At 41.7% G+C, this 23067-nt stretch overlaps 1 protein-coding gene across 1 annotated transcript in view; it reads right to left on the bottom strand.

Annotated features, from left to right (window-relative positions):
- The window catches only part of LOC121443094 (structural maintenance of chromosomes protein 1A-like), a 42776-nt gene that overhangs the window by 17630 nt on the left and 2079 nt on the right, over nucleotides 1–23067 (bottom strand). The window contains exons 2-15 of the mRNA XM_041644781.1: nucleotides 15980–16168; nucleotides 15759–15871; nucleotides 12954–13157; nucleotides 12627–12865; nucleotides 11258–11516; nucleotides 11026–11166; nucleotides 9599–9681; nucleotides 9243–9450; nucleotides 5701–5886; nucleotides 5368–5547; nucleotides 5122–5268; nucleotides 4893–5030; nucleotides 4033–4149; nucleotides 3821–3927 (exon numbers count right to left, since the gene is read on the bottom strand). Coding sequence (XP_041500715.1) covers nucleotides 3821–3927; nucleotides 4033–4149; nucleotides 4893–5030; nucleotides 5122–5268; nucleotides 5368–5547; nucleotides 5701–5886; nucleotides 9243–9450; nucleotides 9599–9681; nucleotides 11026–11166; nucleotides 11258–11516; nucleotides 12627–12865; nucleotides 12954–13157; nucleotides 15759–15871; nucleotides 15980–16168 — 2311 coding nt within the window. The remainder of the gene's footprint in view (nucleotides 1–3820; nucleotides 3928–4032; nucleotides 4150–4892; nucleotides 5031–5121; nucleotides 5269–5367; nucleotides 5548–5700; nucleotides 5887–9242; nucleotides 9451–9598; nucleotides 9682–11025; nucleotides 11167–11257; nucleotides 11517–12626; nucleotides 12866–12953; nucleotides 13158–15758; nucleotides 15872–15979; nucleotides 16169–23067) is intronic.

The raw sequence follows: 23067 nt of genomic DNA, 5'->3' as shown, positions 1-23067 counted from the left end.
CTAGACTCAGCACTCAGGGCCTCTCAGTTACTACCAAAGTCTCAGTTGCCATGGCTCTATCCACTCACAAGTACACCAAATTGTGTCCAGAAGCTGGAACTCTATTATAAGACAGAGAAATCTAAGCCAAAGTCCATCTATCCCCCTTTAAACACAGGAAAATCCACCACCTTCCCAATTTACTAGAAGACATGAAAAAGAAAAAAACAAGGTTCATCTAAAACCATCAGTTATGAGTTTGATTTGTCAAGCTTCTATGTACTTTATGTAGATTATCTCTATTTCTCTACTCAACAACTCCCATAACTAGGAACTAATGCCCTTACTTTTACACAGAAAACAGGCTAAAGGGAGGGGAAAAACTGTGCCTAAGGCCGCAAAGCTAACAGCTAAGCAAATATCACAAATGGACTGGGATCCAAGTCTAACATCAGAACCTATGGTCTTTCCTCTACATCATTATTATAATCCTTCCACCTGGACGGAGTGCAAACTCAGTTATATTCTCTATATTTCTCATCTGCAGATTTTTTTATTGAGTTAATTATGTATAAAGGAACCACTCAGTATACTTTAGCTACCATCATCAATGTGAGGAATATTGGCTATAATCAGCTCATTTTTACCCAACAGTTTCTATTCTTTCTAGCATCCTAAGCTCTGCTGCAAGATTTTAGAAGCTCCTAAGGGGCAGAGTTTTGGTAGTATAAGACAAAGAAAACACTGAATTCCTGCTATTTTGCTAGTGTTCTTTCCCTTACCTCTTCAGAAACTCAAAGTACATTAACAGCATATAGACACTAGCAGTCAAGCAGGGCTAGCTTTCAACTGCCCCACCAATCTTCAATATAGTGTGATAGATGCTGCCAGATGTCATGCTAGCAACTAAACCTACTAGTCACTATAATCCAAATGGAATGTAATTAACTCTACAGTTTCGAGGTATGTAATTTTTAGGCCAATCTCCTAAGTATAACTTATAAAGCCCTTGGTGATCTGGCCCCTACTGACCTTTTCACCTCCCCTGCCTTCCTCCTGATCCGGTTTTTATGTTCCAGGCATTCAAAGCTACTTAGTATTCAGAACAAGGCAAGGCATGCAGGCATGCTCTGTCACATCTCTAGACACGCTGTTCTCACTGGCTGAAACTCCTTTTTGTCCCTGCTTGGCTGGCTAAATCCTAGTCACTTCTCAGATCTCTAATTCATCACTCCTTGTTCTTTTATAATGGCTTTCCTCATAGCTCAGGGCAGGGTCTAAGTTTTTGTAACATTCCTTTTTGAATTTCAGATGAGCTGCATTGGTCAAATGTCACAGCTGATAACAGCTCGGTCACTACTCTCTATGCAAGACCTTTCCTTATCTCCTTTATTCAACCTTTTGATTTCTACTCCCATTATCTCCCCTTACTGTGACTACATATCTCAAAGTGAGCTAGGGAGACAGCTCAGTGGTTAAAAGCAATGTGCTCTTTCAGAAGACCTGAGTTTGGTTCCCAGAACCCAAACCAAGAGACCCACAACCACTGGTAATGCCAATTCCAGGGAATCTGACACCATCTTCTGGCTTTTGTGGGCATTAGCACCCACATAGTATATTCTCATGGCAATGGCATATTCTCATTTTCTCTCTCTCTGGCACTAATACACACATGGTATTCTCTCTCTCTCTCTCTCTCTCTCTCTCACTAATACATGGTATTCTCTCTCTCTCTCTCTCTCTCTCACACACACACACACAAACAAGTCTTTAAAAATGCACATCTTTACAAAACGTCACTATTTTAAATGCACATTATCTATCTCATTCATTTTTCCAATCTATAACAGTTTTGTAAGTTATCCATGTTACTGCCTATAGATCTATTCTTGTTTGAATTGCTCCACAGTACTTCAGAGTCTATGTTTACCACATTTAATTTAAACTTTCACCCCAATGGTGGCCATCTATATTGCCATCAACAACTCAATAATACAGATTATGCCTAAATGAACAGTCCTTAAAGGTGTCTCTTTTGATCCTGTAACAAGATTCTCTGGGACATACACCCACAGAGCTAGTAAGTGTGTATGTGTACCTCCATATACTAAAGAAGACATCTTATTTTCAGCAAATACAACTACTATGTTATTTTAACTGTCATTTCTCTGATGTAGAAACCAAACAACTCCTACAGTTTGCAGAGATTCAAACTCTTCTTTCTTTGACCATTTTTTTAAACTAGGTTTCTTGTTTGCCTTCTTAAAAATCTCCTCTTTATTTACCAACCATACTGTCCTGAAATTTATCATCTATTTTTTTCCTCAAGAACTCTGTAAGTTCCCTGAGGGAAAAATACAGCACCAGATTCAATTTTATATCTTTTGAACCTAGCTTGCCATAGGAAAGCAAAGGATATTTACCATAGAAACAGTGATACTAAGAGTTGAACTCCAGGGCCTCATACCTGCTATTCTAAAGGCAAGTGCTCTACCACTGAATAACACTTTCAGCACTCTTTCTTTTTTACTGTATTTGGAGGCAGGGTTTTGTTAAATTCAAGGCTGACCTTGAATTTGGAATCCTGAGTAGCTGGGATTGCAGGCATATGCCTGTAGAATCTGCCTCTAGATGAACTCTTAAGTGAGACCCAGGGTCTAGGACGTGATCTCCTTCCATGGTGACTATATCATGCTCATCTGCCTCATCTCCATCTCCCTTACATCTTTCAATATCTAGCACAAGAAAGCCCAGTACAAAGCAGATATTCAAAAAGACTTATTAAAGTGAGGTATAATGATGCATGCCTATGATCCCAGCACTGGGGAGGTTGAGGCAGGAGGATTGCTGAGTTTTTTGCTGGGCTACATAGTAAGTACCAGACAAATCAGGGTTCCAAGCAAGACTCTATCTGAAAAAAAATAAAAGCAAAAAGATTTATTGACGCCTTTAATCCCAGCACCAGAGGCAGGCGGATCTCTGTGAGTTCGAGGCCAGCCTGGTCTACAAGAGCTAATTCCAGGACAGGAACCAAAAAGCTACGGAGAAACCCTGTCTCGAAAAATCAAAAAAAAAAAAAAGATTTATTGAATGAATGATTAAGTGCACATATGCCATGAATAAACTAAAATGAGCAGGCCTGTGCTGCAAGGGGAAACTGAACCTTAAAAACAAAACAAAACAAAAAAAACAAAGTTAAATACAGTATAATATAATATATAATAAAAAGAGAGAAGCTTGCTTCTTTTCTGGTTATTCTTCCAGACTAGAACTTCTTTTCATTCCTAACCTCCAACACACAAGGATAATAGCAAAACAAAAGGTAGTGTTTAGCCTGGTAGTGGTGGTGCACGCCTTTAATATCAGCACTTGGGAGGCAGAGACAGGCGGATCTCTGGGAGTTTGAGGCCAGCCTGGTCTATAGAGTGAGTTCCAGGATAGGCTCCAAAGCTACAGAGAAACCCAGTCTTGAAAGCGCCCCCCCCCAAAAAAAAGGTAGTGTTCATTGTTCTTTGTAGGTGCTATTTATGCTTAATAATTCACAAACATTATTTCATCTAATCCTCCCCACAATGCCAAAAGATAGACATAACTGCCTCATTTTATAAAAACTATTGTTCAAGGTAATGATTTGAATCCAGGTAAACCAGATTTAAAGCTGGCACTTTCAAACATTATCCTGTCATAATATCTATCTGATTTTTGCTGTTCTTTCAGGCCTCCCTACAATAAGTTTGTATGGTCCCAAGAATTGGCCACTGTCCTAAGACACACATAACTCTCAAGGATGTCAGGCTGTAGGCAGGCATCCTAATATCTTATAACAATATTTTTCACTTACCGTTTCTTGGCAATTTCATTCTGTCGCTTCACTTTTTCTTCCTCAAATTCTCTGATGTTACGCACACCAATCTCCCGACAAAACTCTTCAAACACCTCATCTTCCACCTGAGGGAAGAGTCAGGGAGGGCAGTGACATTATTGATTATAGTCCTACTTCCAAACCTAGTCTTGTCCTGATAAACATGCTGCTGTGGCCCACCGTCTACCAACCTGGTTCATCTTCTCCTTTAAGTCTTTCATTTCCCTTTCTCGGCTCTGAATGATTCTCTTGATATCATTAATGCGAGGCCCGAAGTTGGCTAGCTCACTCTCCAGCTTGGACTTTTCCTACAGACAATAGGTTGGAAGACAAGAGACTAGAATCTATGGAGGAAAAGAACTTCCTTGCCAGTACCAGTCCCATGGTCAGCAAACACTGAGAAAACTTGACTTAGCACCAATATCCCAGTCAAGTTCCAAAACCTTTATTTCATATGGCTGGGCGCACCGTAAACATCATTAGTTATAGGTCCACAATCCCTTATTGATAAGCCCTGAGTCAAAGATATTTTAGAATTTAGACTGTTTATCACAAGGTGAATCTAATCATTATGTAACACTTCTAATTTGGGTAAACTGGGAAAAGGTAGAATTACCAACCACACTTACATATCTAGAACCCCAACCTAAAGACACTGAAATTCTTATAACTCATTCTCAATTGGCTTTTAGTAGTTCCAATACTTATTGAATGAAATGCATTAATAACAGCACCTAACATTTACTGAGTGCCTAATGTTCTAAGAATTTTACAGATATTAACTCGTTCCATCTTTGCAATAATCATACAAAACAGACAGTAATTTCCATTTGGTAGATGAAGATGGGAAAACTGACAAAAAGAAGTAAGTTGCTTAATGGAATAAATACAGATGATAGATGATCTGGAGCCCCAATCCCCACCACATCCCAGTGTCTGATTCTCTGTTATGCTATCCTGAACAGAACAGAAGGAAAGTGGATAGATAGTTCTTCACCCTCAGTGCAACCTAGGATGGCCTTGGAGAACAGGGCTGAAGGCCAGGCCCTACCTGTAGATTCAGGGCAAGATGCCTTGTTTTGGTCTGTTCTAGGTCACTCTGTGAATACTTCAGCCTCATTTGTAGTCCATGGGCCTGAGACTGCACCTGACGCAGTTCTGCCTCTTTCCGTTTCGCCTTCATCTGCTCCTAAAGAGGAAAAGAAAAAGAGCCATGTGATAAGTGGCCAACCTGAGCTTAGCAACCCTACTCCTAAGGATCAGCGTTACTTGTCGCTTACTTTCAGCTCCTCTGTCAAGCGTTCTTTTTTTTCTTTCAGCTTGTCTACTGCTTTCTCATCCCAGCGCCGTGCCTTTGCCTTGAGATCACTGGCTCCACCAGAGATAACTCCTGACTTCTGGAAAAGGGTTCCATCCAGGGCCACTGTCTATAAACAACAGGGAGAGAAGAGGTAGAGGAGATGGTGAAAACAGCAATTTCCAGTACTGCGCCTGCTCAACTCCAACCTGGGAAAAAGGGGTCATACCTTGTGGCGTTGGTGACCTCCAAAGGCAATGCGTCGGGCATCCTCCACATTGTCACAAACAAGGGCATTGCCACAAGCATACTGCAAAGCTTTTTTGATGTGAGGTGGTTCATAACGAATCACATCAATCACTAGCTTGGCCCCCTTCAGCTCCCGGAGTTTCTCATCTGTAGGTTTCACCTGTGTGAAGAATCTTATGAAGCAATAGAATACATAAAACCAAGGTGAGGGGACCCAACACTGCCTTGACATATTCTCTCTCTCTCTCTCTCTCTCTCTCTCTCACACACACACACACACACACACACACACACACACACACACAAGCCTTACTTCCAGGTAGTCAAGAGGCAAGAAGGTCTCAGGCTCTCCACGTTGTTCCTTGATATACTGAATACAATCCCGACCAGTCTTCTCTGAGTCTACAATAATAGCATCCATGTTCTTTCCTAAAACCTTAGTCACAGCAATCTGGTATTTCTTTTGTGTAGGCTGGCAGAGGTCAATGAGGCGGCCATACTGAGTAAAAGAAGAAGGGGAAAATGAAGCATAAGGCTTGAGAATCCCAATTACTAGTTCACAAAGAATGGCAAGATAAAAATCTGTATAAAGAACAATGACTGCATGTATACTGCTTATTTTTGAAGTCAGTCCTCTATTTTGCACCTGTATAATACCATGAAAATGGGAATGGATTGAGGGGAGGCACTTGTTAAGACTTATAAGGCTATAAGCTATTTAGACCAGCACAGCAGGCAATTCTAATGTCCCTTCCAAAAACAGAAATTTGGTTAAAGGAGGATTAAAGACTGAATAAGCATGTTACATGATGGAAGACACAATTAACAACCCAAAAGCAACTCAGAGAAAGAAATCACATTGTAATTGATGATCAATTACATCAGAGGCTTAAGAGATGAAGCTACAGGTTTTCTAAGCCTGCTTTTGGAACCAGACAAGATTGACTGAAATGCCACTAGCCTTTACAGCCTCACCCTAGAAGACATTATTTAATATGATACTAGCTAATTTTTCTGTTGTTGAAACATGGTCTCATTATTTATCTGGGACTAACCTGAATGTCCCTATGTAGCCCAGGTTGAAGCCAAACTCATGACCCTCCTATCTCTGCCTCCCAACTGCTGATATTAAAGATATGCAACATGGCACCTAGCTTTACACTGGTTACTTATTAACTGATAACTGCATGAGATTGTAACAATATGCCAGTATATCTTTAAAAGTTTTTAATAATTCCTTTTCATTTTTAATGTGCATTGGTGTTTTGCCTGTATGTATGCCTATGTGAGGGTGTCAGATCCCCTAGAACTGGAGTTACAAACAGTTGTGAGCTGACATGTGGGCACTGAAAATTGAATCAGGGTCCTCTGGAAGAACAGTCAGTGATTTTAACTGCAGAGCCATCTCTCCAGCCCTGCCAGTATATCTTTTGACTTACGGTTGTTTTGATGTAAAAGATTTGTGTTAAAAGACCAAGGGAGGACTATAATATTATGAAATATACATTTAGCCAGACTGAGGTTCCTGATACAGTTCCAAAAACTAAAATCATAATGAGTTGACGGATCACTTATTACTCCTAGGTAACTTTCCCATGAGAGCTAGTCATTACAGAAACCAAAGCAGGCTTAGATGACTGGGCCTTCTAGTCCCCTGTCCCACACCTAATAGGAAATGATTAAAAGTTGGGTTGATCGTCAACAGCCAATGATTTAATTTATTGCGTCTATGAACCAAACTCCCCATAAAAACTCAAAAGCACTGGGAAGTGGTGGCGCACGCCTTTAATCCCAGCACTCGGGAGGCAGAGGCAGGCAGATCTCTGTGAGTTCAAGGCCAGTCTGGTCTGTAAGTTCTAGTTCCAGGACAAGCTCCAAAGCTACAGAGAAACCCTGTCTTGAAAAACAAAACAAAACAAACAAAAAAAGAAACTCATAAGCTCAGGACTGGAGAAATGCATCAGCTATTAGAGTGCTTGCTGCTCTTGCAGAGAACCTGAGCTCAGTTCCTAGTATTCATGTCAGATGGCTCACAACTACCTGTAACTCCAGCTCCAAAGGATCTTATGGCCTCCTTGGGCACCCTCACTCACAAGTATATACCCACAAATGCAAACAAAGACACAGACACCTCCACACACCAATAGACTAGCTGTGTGTCCTATAATCCAGTTCTGACGCATATCTTGAGGTAGCATCAGACAGATATCACATGTTAAGACTCAGTCCCATAAGATGGCCTTTCACTTCGGATTACAATTATAAGCCTAGACTGTGACCTATGGTTTTGACCATCCAACTGAAAATTAAGTTTCTATGTACTACTCCATTGGTTAATTTGCTAGAGTTTCTTGTGGTTTTCAAGGAAACACAATTACTCTTTGTCTGTGCATGTAGTGTACATACATACATGAAGACAAAACAATCATACACAGAAATCTTCTTTTTAAAAAAAAAAAAAACAGGCAAAACCCAACACAAGACCCTGTCTCAAACAAGTTGGATCCATTCTTGCTGTGGCACATATACTTACAAATACACACACACTAACTTTTTTATTTTTATTATTTGCAATTATGTGTGTGTGTGTATATGTATGTATGTGCATATGCCCTCAAAGGCCAGAAGCACCAGATCCCCTGGAGCTGTAGTTATAAGCAGTTGTGAGCCAGCTGATATGTTAGGTCCTCTGAAAGGGCAGCAACTGCTCTTAATCATTAATCATCAAAATTTTTTTTAAATTTTGTTTAGATTTATTTATTATGTATACAACATTCTGCCTCCATGTATGCCCACACACTAGAGGAGGGAGCCAGATCTCATTACAGATGGTTGTGAGCCACCATGTGGTTGCTGGGAATTGAACTCAGGACCTACAGAAGAGCAGCCAGTGCTCTTAACCACTGAGCCATCTCTCCAGCCCCAATCATCAAAATTTTTAAAACTGAAAAAAAAGTCAGGATAAATTGAGCATGAACAGCAGGTCTCTCACAAACTTTGCTTCTTTTCTTTTTTTAATTTATTTTTTATTTTATATGTATGTGTTTTATCTACACATATGTGTGTATGTGTGACTAGTGGCCACATAGTCCAGAAGAGGGTGTTGAATTCTCTGGGACTGAAGTCACAGAGATTGTGAATAACCACGTGGGTGCTGGAAACCAAGCTCAGGTCCTATGGAAAAGCAGACAATGGTTTTAACTCTGAACCACCTCTCCAGCCCAAGCTATGTTTGTTTGGATAGGATATTTTAGCTGACTTTCCATTTTCCCAGATATAAAAGTAGGACTAGCTATCCTGTCTTCATAGTGTTCAACAGCAAATCTTCTTCCCACTGGCACTACCCCCAGAAGGAAGGAGGAGCCTCATGAGGTAGACACTTTAGTTTCCTTTTTGGGCAAGTGGAAGGCCTTTCTCAGCTTTATAGAAGAAGTAAACACCTGCTAAAGAAGAAGTCTCAGACAGACAACTGCAGAAATAAGAGATTCTTAACTGTTGAGTTGTCCAAAAACTGTGCCAAAAGCTCCAAGATTGTCACTTTTGTGAGTTGTCACATGCCACTGGAGTGGGCTTTTTGGTGTCATGTGTGCTTTTTTTTTGAGTCATTCCTGCTCTTTTAAGTTACCCTTCACTCATACTCCTGTTAGTAACCCCAGTAAAAAGTCATTAATTAGTTCACCATGTTAGACTTTAGAGCAACCATTACTTAGTTGTGTCGTGGGTTTCCTTTCTGAGGTGAGTAGATATGTGTGTATCGTGTCTCCCCAAGGAAAGTCTATCATATAACACAGGGTGACTGAGAAGGTTGACAGGAAGTCTGAATACATGCTCAGAAAGAGGACTCTCCAGTCTTACCACAGAACCAGGGTAGAGACGCTTGATGCTTTCCATTATTTCTGCTTTTCGCTGCTGGCGACTGCTCTCCTGACGGTCAATGCGCGCATCCCCCAATTGCTCCATCACCTGGTTCAGCTCCTTATTGATCTCATCAATACGACGCTTGGCCATCTCCACTTCCTCTGTCAATTCTCCTTCTAGCTTCTTCTGTTCCTCTAAGGACTGCCTGCAAAGAAAGAAAGTACAAGAGTTAGCCTGTCTGGTGAGATACTATTTGTAACTGAAGGACTCTGGTAGACCTGCTTGAAGAGGAGCAAGATAAGCAGAAAGGAGATGTGGAAGGAGAAGAGGAGAAGTATTGCACAGTCACATACTTGCTAGTGGTAATGTATTCCTCTAGCTTCTCGATCCGTTTCTGATTCTCTTCAATTTCCCGGAGTTTTTGCTTGATCTTGGCCTGGGCAATAAATACATTCCATTACTAAAGGGTGAGTCAGTTAACCCAAGCCCATGTGGTATTGGCTTACACCCTTATTGACCTCATTCATCCAAAATTCCAATAGCCCAACACAATCTGTCACTAATGCAGGAGGCCTCCCAAAACAGCAGAGGGGTTAAAGACATTAAAAGAAAATCCACAGAATCAATCTGGGTTCATAGGAGCTGACAGAATCTGAACCAACAACTAGGAAGCCTGCATGGGACTGACCTAGACCCTCTGCATATATGTTATGGTTGTATAGCTTTGTGTTCTTGTGGGACTAATAGTGGGAGCAGGGGCTGTCTCTGACTCTGACCAACTTTTGGGACCCTATTCCTCATCCTGGGTTGCCTTGCCCAGCCTTAATACATGGAGATGTATATAGTCTTATTGCAACTTGATATGCCATGCTTTGTTGACATCCATGGGAGGCCTGCTGCTTTCTGAATAGAAACAGAGGAGGAGTGTATTGTGAGGGAGGGCAGAGGGAAGGTAAGGGAGGAATGGGAGGAGAGGAGGGAAGAACTGTGGTCAGGATATAAAATAAATAAATTTGTAACTTTAAAAAAAAGCAGAAACATATATAAAGTCCAATCCACTAATAGATAAGGCTTCCAAGGGTTCCAAAACCTCTCAAAGGTATTGTATCCAGTCCAGGTTTCCTCACCAATCTAACACGCAAAGTAAAGCTTCACAGACCTCTCTGACCCTGCTGTCTCATCTGTAAGATGTAGGTAATTTCCACTTCACAGAGTACACAGTAAGTACTTAATACAGGGTGTGCATTAATATTAATGCCTACGATGTTCTCTTAAATATCTAAAATAAATGTTAGCTGAACGCCTAGATCATTATAGGCTCTTGGGATAACATAAGAACTTTCTATCATTATTACTAATATTAGAGTGGCAGTAAGCAAAGTATATTTGGTAATAGTGTGAGCTTTAGAGCCAGCCTGCCCAGGTTCATATCCTAAGCCTGTAGCTAAGTAATTATGGGATTACTATTATTATTAAGCAAATTACTCTACCACTGTGATGCAGTTTCCTCATTTGGAAGGTGAGGATAATAGCAACTATCCCCTAAAGGCAATCATAAATGAAGAATATACATAAAGCATAGTGCTTAACACACAGTAGCGGCCTGACAGATAAAAACTTCTGTTGTTATTGAAACTATCATTATTTCTTTATTTAGGGATTATCACCCTTGATCTTTTTGCTTGTTGTTGATGCTGGGAACTGAATTCAGGGTAAATATGCTAAGCACACACTGCTGCAGAGTTACACCCCCATGCCTCATCCTTTAATTTTTGCCTACCTCTGTCTCTACTTTCTTCCGCTCTTCCAGATCTAGACGGTCCTGGTCAGCTTTCTGATCTCTATTAAACTTCTCCAGCTCCTGAGCCAAAGTGGCTGCTCTCTTGCTGGCTTCTTCTTTCAGTCGGTGGTATTTCTTTACCTGTGTTATGAACAGGAAAAAGAGGACAGCTTACTCAGTTAGCATATGTTAAGTTACTGAGCTTTTCACCTGCAACCCTTTCAAGACTTACCTGATTCTCCTCTAGGGTCAAGTCTCTGCCCTGACTCTGACTCTCTTCCTCCATCCGTTCTTCAAACTCCTGTCGGGCCTTCTCCGCGGACAACATCTCTTTCTCCAGTTCATCCATGTCACCCTTACGTTTCTTGTAATGCTTCTGAGCATTTTGCAGAGACTTCTTGGCTGCCTCAAGCTTCTTGATTTTGTGGGAGGTATTCTCTTTGGCTTTGATGTACTGAGGACGTTTCTGATTCAATTCCGAGTCCTTTTCCCTTTTGCCAAAGGAAAAAAAGATAATCAGCCCTGCAGAAGGTAGGCTCCCAGGCTTTTCATACCAAAAGAGGGGCCTCGGTATTCCCTGCCAACCTCGTGGAAACACTGTAAAGAAAAAGGGCTTAATGCCTTAGAGATCCTCAAAAACCAACAGCTCAGAGGTGGTAGTGCACGCCTTTAATCCCAGCACTCAGGAGGCAGAGGCAGGCAGATTTCTGAGTTTTGAGGCCAGCATGGTCTAGAGAAAAAGTTTCAGGAAAACCAGACCTGTTACACAGAGAAACCCTGTCTCGAAAAAAACAACCAACCAAACAACCAAACAACAACAAAAGAGAAAACCAGAAGGATGCAGTTTGAGTACTTCTTGGAACCTACCATCATCCTGGCATTCTTGTCATGCCAAAAGACAAAATTACCACCTCTGCTTCAACCCTTGCAACTTTGGGGTTCTTCATGACAACAGATTTCACTGAATCCTGATAAATGTCAAATACTGTCCCATAAGGTCGAAGCAAACCCTAAGACAAGTCTCTCATTAAAAACTTCACAAAAAGCCTACGTTTACCGAATTGCCTTCATCTGATCGAATCACTTCTCATCCGATTCCTTAAACTCCTAGATACAGTGCTTGTCTCAAAGGTCGGCCCTCTTGTTCATCCCACTTCCCACTGCTTCCTCTTATATGCTAAGTTATCAACACAGAGGCCGCTTCTTTTATTCTTTCTTAATTACTTGTATCAGACACACAAGCAAGCACACACATTCGTTAGTATATGTGAGCACATGTGTACCCACATGCAGAGATCAGAGAACAACTTGTAGAACTCAGTTCTCTCCTCCACCATATGGATCCCAGTGATTTAACCCAGGTCACTAGGCTTGGCCTCAAGCACCTTTACCCAATGAGCTATGTCAAAGCTGAGCTACCTTACTGTCCCAAGCCTGAATTCTTAATACTCTATTGTATTAACGAAAGCCAATAAATAGGCATGGGTCAAGGGGAAAAAAAAACAAATTAGTAGAAATACTAGACTCTGAGCTCAAAAGTTCCCAAGAGATAGCACAATTGCTAGTTTCCCACAGGTTCCAGGCCTGGGCACGCCTCTTACTTGATCTCCTTCTCAATCTGTTGCTGCTCCCGCATCATTTTGCCCAGTTCTTTCTTCTTCTCCTTCAGCTCATCCTCTACCTTGTCCATCCGCTTCTTGTCCTTCTCAATCTCCTTGTTCTTAGAGGCCAGTTCCTTGTTGAGCTTCTCGATCTCCACTTCATTATGGTACAGCTTAAAGAGCTGCAACTGTACCTGGACTCGTACCACCTCATCCTTCAGGCGCTGGTAGCGGTCCGCCTATGCAAAAAGGAATGGGGACAGGGGATCAGTAAGACACTGCCTTTATCTTGGTCCCTTAGATCTAAGAGGCAGCCAGGCCACCAACCTCTTCCTTCTCTTGTTTGGCTTCCTTGCGTTCAGCTGCAATATTTTTCTTGCGATGGTAATTAAACTGCGTGTCCTCTTCAGCCTTCACCATTTCTTTCTTTCGCTTGTCATACTCCTGTGCTAGCTCCCCAGAGCGACTTATTTCTTCAAATAAAGCTGTCCTCTCCTTAGGGTTCTTCATGGCAATAGACTCCACTGCACCCTAACAAAGGTCAAAGCACACTGCCCCATTTAGACCTCTGCTGGCTCAATTCACCCTGCCCACTTCAGAAGTTTATCAACCCTCTTCTCCCCAACTAGTGCCACATTTCAAGGCTTTTTTAAGGATGGGAGACAGAATAAGTACTAAGGATTAAAGGTCAGTATGTACTCCATCACTGAGGTATAATCCCTGTCCTTTGTTTACTTTTCTTATTGTGAGACAGGGTCTCACTAAGCTGTCTAGGCTGGGTTTGAACTTCTTCTGTAGTCCAGGCAAACCTTGAACTTAAAATCTTCTTGCTTTAGGTGGTGGTATGAGCCTGTGCTACCAGATCAGCCATATTGGGATTTAATGCCACATTCTCTGCCTCTGAACATAAAGAGACAAACACAAAGGTAACACAGTGGTATATTATATGCAATGACTAAAGCAGCCCAGAAAATTCAAGCTTGAGAGGCAAAAAACCTTAAGTAGGGAACTCTATTTGGGAAGACCTTACATAGGTGACATCTATGCTGACGTTGGAATATATGGGAAAACTAACCAAAAAAAGAGGAAAGCAGGCTGGGGAACATAACATAGTCCCAAGTAGTGCTGATACCACTGGTCTAGGAACTATAATTTAAGAACAACCATTCTAAGACAAGAAGAAAGGAAATCACTGAACTGCTTTACAGAAAGACAGAGAAGAAAGACTTCTTTCCTTATCCAGCTGAGGGGGAAACTGAAAGAGGCCAGAATGGAATATGGAAGCCCACTAAAGAATGTGCTATGACAAAAGAACTTGGAGATAAAGCAGGCCTAGGTGGGACAGGAAAGGTAAAAAAAAAAAAAAACAGCAAATAGTCAATAATGACTTAAAAACACCAAAAGGGGGCTGACTAGGTGGCTCAACAGTTAAGAGCACTAGTGGTTCTTCCTTCCAGAGGATGCAGGTTTAATTTCCAGCACCCACATGGAGGCTCACAACTATCTGTAACTCTAGTTCCAGGGAATCCAACACACTCTTCCATGCACAGTGGACATATATAAGTGCAAGCAAAACAGTCATACACATAAAACAAAAATATTTTTAAATGCCCACAGTCTGGGCATGGTGGCACATGCCTTTAATCCTGGACTTAGGAGGCCAGCCAGGGCTACACAGTGAGACCCTATCTTTAAAAAGAAAAAGAAAGCCCACAGAGGAGAACTACCTACAGTCACATTACTAAAGTAATACATTTCCAGTTGCCTTCTAAATACTTTTCCATATACCCAGAGATAAGTTCAAGTTTTACATCTCATCAAAGAAGCTTCTTCTTATTTTCTAACTAAGACAATCAGAGAGATCAATAACTGGTCAAAATGCAGAAAATAAATGATCAGAGTGCCCAGCCCCAAATGTATCATCTATAAGAGAGCCCCTACATCTATGGTTCAGGGAACATCTCAGGAGAGGAGGCAGAAAGATTACAGGAGCCCGAGGGCCAGGATGACTGCTGTATAACAGTTTCTTCCTGACAGGACAAACATGGTGTTTCCAAGAACTCTCAACAATATGGCTGTCAGCACAAGACCTGTGAAGACTACTACATCAATAGACACACCAATATGGACGGGGGTTTACTTTCAAAGGTGAACCAATTTCCACACTGCCTACCCCATCCACATAGGAACAAGATCTCAGCCCTAAAACATACAAATAAGAGCAAATACTAATAAAACAAATATAGGGGCTAGAAAAATGGCCTAGTGGTAAAGAGTACTTGTTCTTGCAGAGGACTCTTATTTAGTTCCCACCACCACCCACAGGGTGGCTCACAAACATCTGTAACTCCATTTATAGGGGGTCTGATGCTGCCTTCTGGCCTGTGGGCATCAGGCATACCACACATGTGCACATACATACATACATACATACAAACAAAACATTCAAACATATAAAATAAAAATCTTTTTAAAAAATCTTATAGACGCTGGGCGGTGGTGGCACATGCCTTTAATCCCAGCACTCAGAAGGCAGAGGCAGGCGGATCTCTGTGAGTTCAAGGTCAGCCTGGTCTACAAGAGCTAGTTCCAGGACACGCTCCAAAGCCAGAGAAACCCTGTCTCGAAAAACAAAAAACAACAACAAAAAATCTATAGATAGATAGACAGACAGACAGACAGATAGAAGAGGTCATAAATTCCAGAGGAGGTGGTTAGAGAGATACAAGAGTTGGAGAGAGGGAACGTGGAAAGGATGCAATACAGCAATAAAATCTTCAAATAAAAATTTTTAAGGAAGCCAGGTGGTGGTGGCGCACACCTTTAATCCCAGCACTCGAGAGGCAGAGGCAGGAGGATCTCTGTGAGTTCGAGGCCAGCCTGGTAGTTCCAGGACAGGCTCCAAAAACTACAGAGAAACCCTGTCTCGAAAATCCAAAAAAAAAATTTTTTTTAAGGATAAAAAATAAAAGTAATTTGCTGAGCACAGTGGTGCACACCTTTAATCCTATTATTCAGAAAGCAGAAGCAGGCAGATATTTTTGAGTTCAAGGCCTGCTTGGTCTACATAGTGAGTTCCAGGACAGCCAGGATTATACAATGAGAACCTGTCTTAAAAAAAAAATAGCCCACCTGGAAGACAAGGAAGTTACGAGCTTTGATGAGAATACCCAACTTCTCTAACTCTTCACTGTATTCATGTAGCTGGACAACTTTGTTGTTGATCTTGTACTCAGAAGAGCCCCCTACAAGACAATGAATGAGTTAGCAAGGGTCAGATAGTCCTCCCATCCTAGCAAATGAGTCTATCTGCTTCCTTGGACTCAAAGAGTCTTTTGATCAGCCTTACCCACCTACAATGACACGGGCAAAAGTTCGGTCCTCAGCACCCTCCTCAGAGTAGACCATGCTCACAAAGGCTCGGTTAGCAGCTGGCTTGCCCACAGGAGCTCCATGTATCAGGTCCCGCAGAGTCTTTACCCGCAAGTTGCTGGTTTTCTCACCAAGCACAAAGCTGATAGCATCCATGAGATTTGACTTACCTAAGAGAGAAGGGGATGAAGCAGAAGAGGGAACATTAGGAAGATGGAAAGGAGAAAAGCAATAAAGGACATTGAGAATAGAAATGTGTTCTTTTCTATTCTATTTTCTAATATCAGACTAATGGAAAAGAGAAAATAAACTGTTGTCAGAAAACTGGGTCAATAACTTATAAAAATAGTTCCTTTGCAGTTAAATAAATTACTTGTAGGAGCTGAGCCAGACACTAAAACCCCATATAAAGAAACAGGTATTCATAGAATGGATTGTTCTACAACCTTTACTATGATAACATAGAGGTATTATTTTTACCTTGTAAACCCAGTAGCTTGACCTCAACCATGCAAAAATAAAAGCAGGCTGGACTGAGGGGGCAAGACAGAAGAGTTCTAGAGATCTGTTGCACAAAAAAAGTGTGACTGTTAAAATGTAACACTGTTAAACTGTACATTAAAAGTGGTTAAATTGGCTGGGTGGTATTGTAACCTGCCTTTAAATCCCAGCACTTGGGAGGCAGAGGTAGGTAGATCAAGGTGAGTTCAAGGCCAGCCGGGTCTACAAAGTGAGTTCCAGGACAGCCAGGGCTGTTACACAGAGAACAAAAACTGTCTCCAAATAAACAAACAAAGAAAGGCTAATTTGGTAAATTTTTAAAAGTGCATGTTCCAGTTATAATACATTATAAAGCACCAACATTGGTTATGAAATGAAATATGTGGCCACATTCAACCTAATAAGTAAGTTATTATAATCACACTCAAACCTCTAGGAAATATAGCAAATAAAGGAACCTGGTAAACAATACAAGAAAAGCTTAAGATAAAAATAAATTGTGTAGCTAGGTGCAATGGTACATTCTTTAAACTCCAGAACTTGGGAAGAAGAGGCAGGTAGATCTCTGTTGAATTCCAGGCCAGCCTTGTCTACATAGTAAATTCTAAGCCAGTCAGATCAACATAGTAAGACTTTGTCTCAAGCAATAACATCAACAAATCAAAACAACCCCCCAAAGACTAGAGAGACTAAAAGGAAAACAGGTATAGTAGCTTGCTTCTAACCCTAGCCCACCTTCAGGGGACTAAAGCAGGAAAATTAAGGATTAAGAGTTCAAGATTGGCTCAGTGCTCTTCCAGAGTACCCAGATTTGGCTCTCAGCACCCACAAGACAGCTCACAATCATCTGAAACTCTAGGTTTCAGGGGATAAAACATCCTCTTCTGGCCTCTACCAGCACCAAGCACACGCGGTACACAGATGGACACACAAAACACACATAAGAGTTGAAGGTCAAAGCCTTTAACCCCAGCACTCAAGAGGCAGAGGAAGGCAGATCTGAGTTCAAGACCAGTCTGGTCTACAAAGCAAGTTCTAGGACAGTTAGAGAAGCCTTATCTTGAAAAAAGCAAGAATTCAAGATCTCCCTTAGCTTTATGAGTTAAAACAAAACAAGATTGTGGCTATTACAAATAATGCTGCTATGAACATAGTTGAACAAATGCTTTTGTAGTATGATTGGGCATCTCTTGGGTATATTCCCAAGAGTGGTATTGCTGAATCCTGAGGTAGGTTGACTCCCAATTTTCTGAGAAACTGCCACACTGATTTCCAAAGTGGTTGCAAAAGTTTGCGTTCCCACCAGCAATGGATGAGTGTTCCCGTTGTTCCACATCCTCTCCAGCATAGGTTGTCATTGGTGTTTTTGATTTTAGCCATTCTGACAGGTGTAAGATGGAAACAACTTAGATGCCCCTCAACTGAAGAATGGATAAAGAAAGTGTGGCACATCTACACATTAGAGTACTACTCAGCAGTAAAAAAACAATGGCATCTTGAATTTTGCATGCAAATGAGTGGAAATAGAAAACACTATCCTGAGTGAGATAACCCAGACCCAAAAATACAAATATGAACCTTCATCCGGAGACAGATGGAGATAGAGACAGAGACCTACATCGGAACACTGGACTGAGCTCCCAAGGTCTAGTTGAAGAGCAGAAGGAGGAACAATATGAACAAGGAAGTCAGGACTGCAAGGGGTTGGTTCACCCACTGAGACAGTGTGCCTGTTCTAATGGGAGCTCACCAAAGCCAGCTGGACTGGAACTGAACGAGCATGGGGACTGGGACTGAATGAGCATGCGATCAAACTGGACTCTCTGAATGTGGGTGACAATTGGGGCAGACTGAGAAGCCAATGATAATGGCACTGGGATTTGTCTCTACTGCATGTACTGGCTTTTGGGGATCCTATTCTATTTGGATGCATACCTTCCTAGGCCTGGATGGAGGGGGGAGGGCCTTGGACTTCCCACAGGGCAGGCTACCCTGCCCTTTCTTAGGACTGGAGGGGGAGGGGAGGGAGAGTGGGTGAGCGGGAGGGAAATGGGAGGAGGGGAGGAAGTGGAAATTTTGAATGGTATTATTTATAAAGCAATACAAAAAAGAATGACACTACAAAAAAAAAGAAAAGAACAAATCTTTAAAAAAACAAATTAAAAAAAAAAACAGGACTATAGATGTTCCACAACACAAAGGGCCTGCTCTTTTAAAAAACTCGCTATCTGTACCAGGAGAGGAGGTAGGGCTTTACTAGCACACACAAGACCCTGGGTTCCATCCCCATTACTAAATAAAGGCAAAATAAAACATGGATGTTACTATAGGTTAATCTTTTATTTCATTATAGGAAAAAATTTCTACACAGTCCAAGTTGGCTTTACAGTCACAAGCTTCTTGCCTCAGCCTCCCACATACTAGGATTACAAGTGTGTGAAATCCCACCCAACTTGAGAGCAGGAACTATGATTGGACTCATTCAAAAAAAGAAACATGAACATTTTGGGAAGGAATTAGGGAAGCTTGAATATATATTAGATAAACTGAGCAACTATAGAAGCTTGAAGCTTAAAGAAAAACTGGATAAACGATGACACACAAAAAATTTCCTTTGTTGTAATAATGAAATAGTGATAAGACAGGATAATAATTTTATATGATGCTGAAGCAATTAAAGGGGAAATGCTAAGTCTTTATTTTCAAATGTTTAAGTGGGCACATGAGAAAGAGAGAGACAGACAGACAGAGAGAGAGAGAGTCAGACAGACAGACAGACAGACAGACAGAGACAGAAACAGAGACAGGCTCTGTATATTGACCATACTGGCCTGGAACTCAGAGATCCACCTGCCTCTGCCTCCAGAGAGCTGGGATTAAAGTTGTGCACCACCACACCCTGCTACCACATATATGTTTGCCAATGTTCATAACAAAACTTGGGAAGAAGCAAAGGAATAAGAAAACCCATGAACAGGCCATTGAGATGGCTCCACAGATTAAGGCACTAGCCACCAAGCCTGCTAACCTGAATTTGATCCCCAGGACGCACATAGAGGGAAGAGAGAACTGACTCCTGCAAAGCTGTCCTCTGATCCCTACACAAGTACCAAGCTTGCCACCCAAACGTAAGGACCTGAGTTTGGACTCTTTACCATCCACTTAAAATAGCTGACTGTGTTGGGGTATGCCCATCACCTAGCATTGAAAGTGGAGACAAAGTACTGAGTCTGCTGGCCAGGCAATACAGCCCAGTTGATGAGGTCCAGGCCAATAAGAGACCCTGTCTCAAAAAAATAAGCTGGAGTTGCCAGGTGGTGGTGGCACACACCATTAATCCCAGCACTCAGGAGACAGAGGCAGGTGGATTTCTGAGTTCGAGGCCAGCCTTGTCTACAGAGCAAGGCTCAGAACTGTTACACAGAGAAACCCTATCTTGAAATAAATAAATAAATAGTTATTGTGGGGGGGGAAAGACACTAACATCAACCATACAAACACACACACACACACACACAATATAAATGTCATTTTAAAAAATAATTAAATAAAAACATTAAAGAGGAGCCGGGTGGTGGTGGCGCATACACGCCTTTAATCCCAGGACTCGGGAGGCAGAGGCAAGTGGAGTGTGAGGCCAGCCTGGTCTATGGATTGGGTCCTTAGCTACTGAGAAACCCTGTCTTAAAAAAAAGAAAGAAAGAAAAGAAAAAAGAAAGAAAGCATTAAAGAGTGAAACTTGATATAATTCTGAGTCTGCTCAGATATGTACACTGAATCATACATTTGGAAAACTTTTTGTACTTTTTGAAATCACTCAGTCCAGTCTCTTGATTAAACAAGGCAAAAAGAAAGAAATGTACCAAAACAAACAAACTTGAGTAGCAAAACCAGTACAAAGTTTTTGATTTTTTTTTTTTTGGTACAGGGTTCTACTATGCAGCCCAGGTTGACCTGGAACTCATAGCAATCTTTTTGCCTTAACTGCACAAGTACTGAGATTATGGGTGTGTGCCATCACACCTAGCAAGTATCAGGTTCTCGAACTTTTTTTTTAATTAATTTATTTATTTATTAAGGATTTCTGCCTCGTCCCCACAACCGCTTCCCATTTCCCTCCCCCTCCCCCGATCAAGTCCCCCTCCCTCATCTGCTCGAAGAGCAATCAGGGTTCCCTGACCTGTGGGAAGCCCAAGGACTGCCCACCTCTATCCAGGTCTCGTAAGGTGAGCATTCAAACTGCCTAGGCTCCCACAAAGCCAGTACGTGCAGTAGGATCAAAAACCCACTGCAATTGTTCTTGAATTCTCAGTATTCCTCATTGTCCACTATGTTCAGCTAGTCCGGATTTATCCCATGCTTTTTCAGACCTAGGCCAGCTGGCCTTGGTGAGATCCCAATAGAACATCCCCATTGTCTTAGTGTGTGGGTGCACCCCTCGTGGTCCTGAGTTCCTTGCTCGTGCTCCGTCTCCTTCTGCTCCTGATTTGGACCTTGAGATTTCTGTCCGGTGCTCCCGTGTGGGTCTCTGTCTCTGTCTCCTTTCATCGCCTGATGAAGGTTAATATTCCTGAGGATGCCTATGTGTTTGTCTTTGGATTCACCTTATTTAGCTTCTCTAGGAACATGAATTATAGGCTCAATGTCCTTTATTTATGGCTAGAAACCAAATATGAGTGAGTACATCCCATGTTCCTCTTTTTGGGTCTGGCTTACCTCACTCAGGATAGTGTTTTCTATTTCCATCCATTTGTATGCAAAATTCAAGAAGTCCTTGTTTTTTACTGCTGAGTAATACTCTAGGTTCTCGAACTTTTAAAATTTGTTACCAAAATTATATCACTAGTATACTATTTTTAACATACTTGGCTTCTTTTAAACATCCAATTTGTGTGCAAGCATGAGGAGGTCAGAGGTTGATGGTGGGTGTCTCTTTTTTAAATAACTGTTCATCTTATTTTTTGAAACAGGATCTCTCTTGGCCTGGAAGCTCACCAACTGAGCTATATTAGCTGGCCAGCAAGTCCCAGGTATCCTGCAGTCTCCTCCTCCCCAGTGCTGGGTTATAGGTATAGAGCACCACACCCAGCTTGCTTCCTAAGTGGGTGCTGAGAGTCCAAACTCATGCTTGTGTGGCAAACACTTGACAGACTGAGCCATCTCCGCAGCCTTCTCTTTTGTCTGACAGCACCCTGGACTCTTTTTAATACTTACTAAAATACCAATGCATAATCAGCTATTTTCTTAAAAATACTACATCACATGATTCATACAACTTTGTGATTCATGTTCACATTAATTACCCAATTTAGCTTATCCAAAAGTCTTAGGAAATAGGCATTTCCTCTACTTTAAAAAGGAAGAAACCTCGTCATTCCTCAAGTTAAACGTGCCAGTTCTTTCCTTCAGCTGACAGGGTGACAAAGCAGTCTACCTACATCCAGCTTCAAGATCCTTGCTCATTGTCTTTCATTCTGTTACTTGTTTGCTAAAGACCTTCAAAAATCAGCCTTGCGAGCCTGAGGTTGTGACCCAGCTGAAGTGTGTGCTTATCTAGCAGTTCAAATCCAAACGCTGTATTAAACCAGGAGGAAGTGCACGCCTTTAATTCCAGCACTCTGGATGAACTAGAGTTTGACACCAGTATGGAAGATGAGATCCTATCTCAACAAATGAACAACAAACACCAAGATCAATTTGGTGTTCAATAAAGAACAGATCTGCCAGGTGGTGGTGGAGCATGCCTTTAATCCCAGCACTCTGGAGACAGAAGCAGATGGATATCACTGAGTTCGAGGCCAACCTGGTCTACAGATCCAGGGCAGCCAGTGCTATAAAGAGAAATCCTGCCTTGGCTAAATGAATAAATAATAAATAGACGAATGAATGAATGACAGATGTATTGCTCTACAATCTAGACTGTCTTGCCATTGCAGCAGAAGTAGCACATAACATAAAGTGGAATTTGGTCTTTCAAGCACCAATTTCCAATCTTTGAGCTTCTTTCATGAGTTTCAAGGATTAACATCTCACAACTACACACAATTCTTCAATGCTGCAAACATTTTTCTAATGTGCAGTGTGAACACTAACAAAACATCTCAAGAAATAGCTTCTTGAGGACACTCATACTCTAATGGTGAAGATACAAAGCAGGTACTATAAATTTGTGACAGAAAATAAAAGTCTGAGCCAGGAGGTGGTGGCGCACACCTTTAATCCCAGGACTTGGGAGGCAGAGGCAGGCTGATCTCTGTGAGCTCCCGGCCAGCCTGGTCTATAGAGTGAGTTCCAGGACAGGTTCGAAAGCTATAAGGATGGATGGATGGGCAGATGGAAGGAAGGACTCTGTGCCTGAGAGAGAGAGAGAGAGAGACAGAGAGAGACAGAGAGAGACAGAGAGAGAGAGACAGAGACAGAGAGAGCATTTTACAAAGTGGGAACCAAGATCAAGGAGTGCTTTATAGAGCCAAGTTTTGAAAGATATGGAGAGACAGAAGGCAGGTGTGGTATAACACATTCAGCATTTGGGAGGGGGAGGCATGACTAAGAGTTTGAAGCCCAAGAT

The sequence above is a fragment of the Microtus oregoni genome, unplaced genomic scaffold, assembly GCF_018167655.1.
Source record: "Microtus oregoni isolate MIOR12 unplaced genomic scaffold, Mior012 000099F_ref0000060, whole genome shotgun sequence".
Taxonomy (NCBI): Eukaryota; Metazoa; Chordata; class Mammalia; order Rodentia; family Cricetidae; genus Microtus; species Microtus oregoni.
This window is presented reverse-complemented; position numbering and strand designations above follow the sequence as displayed.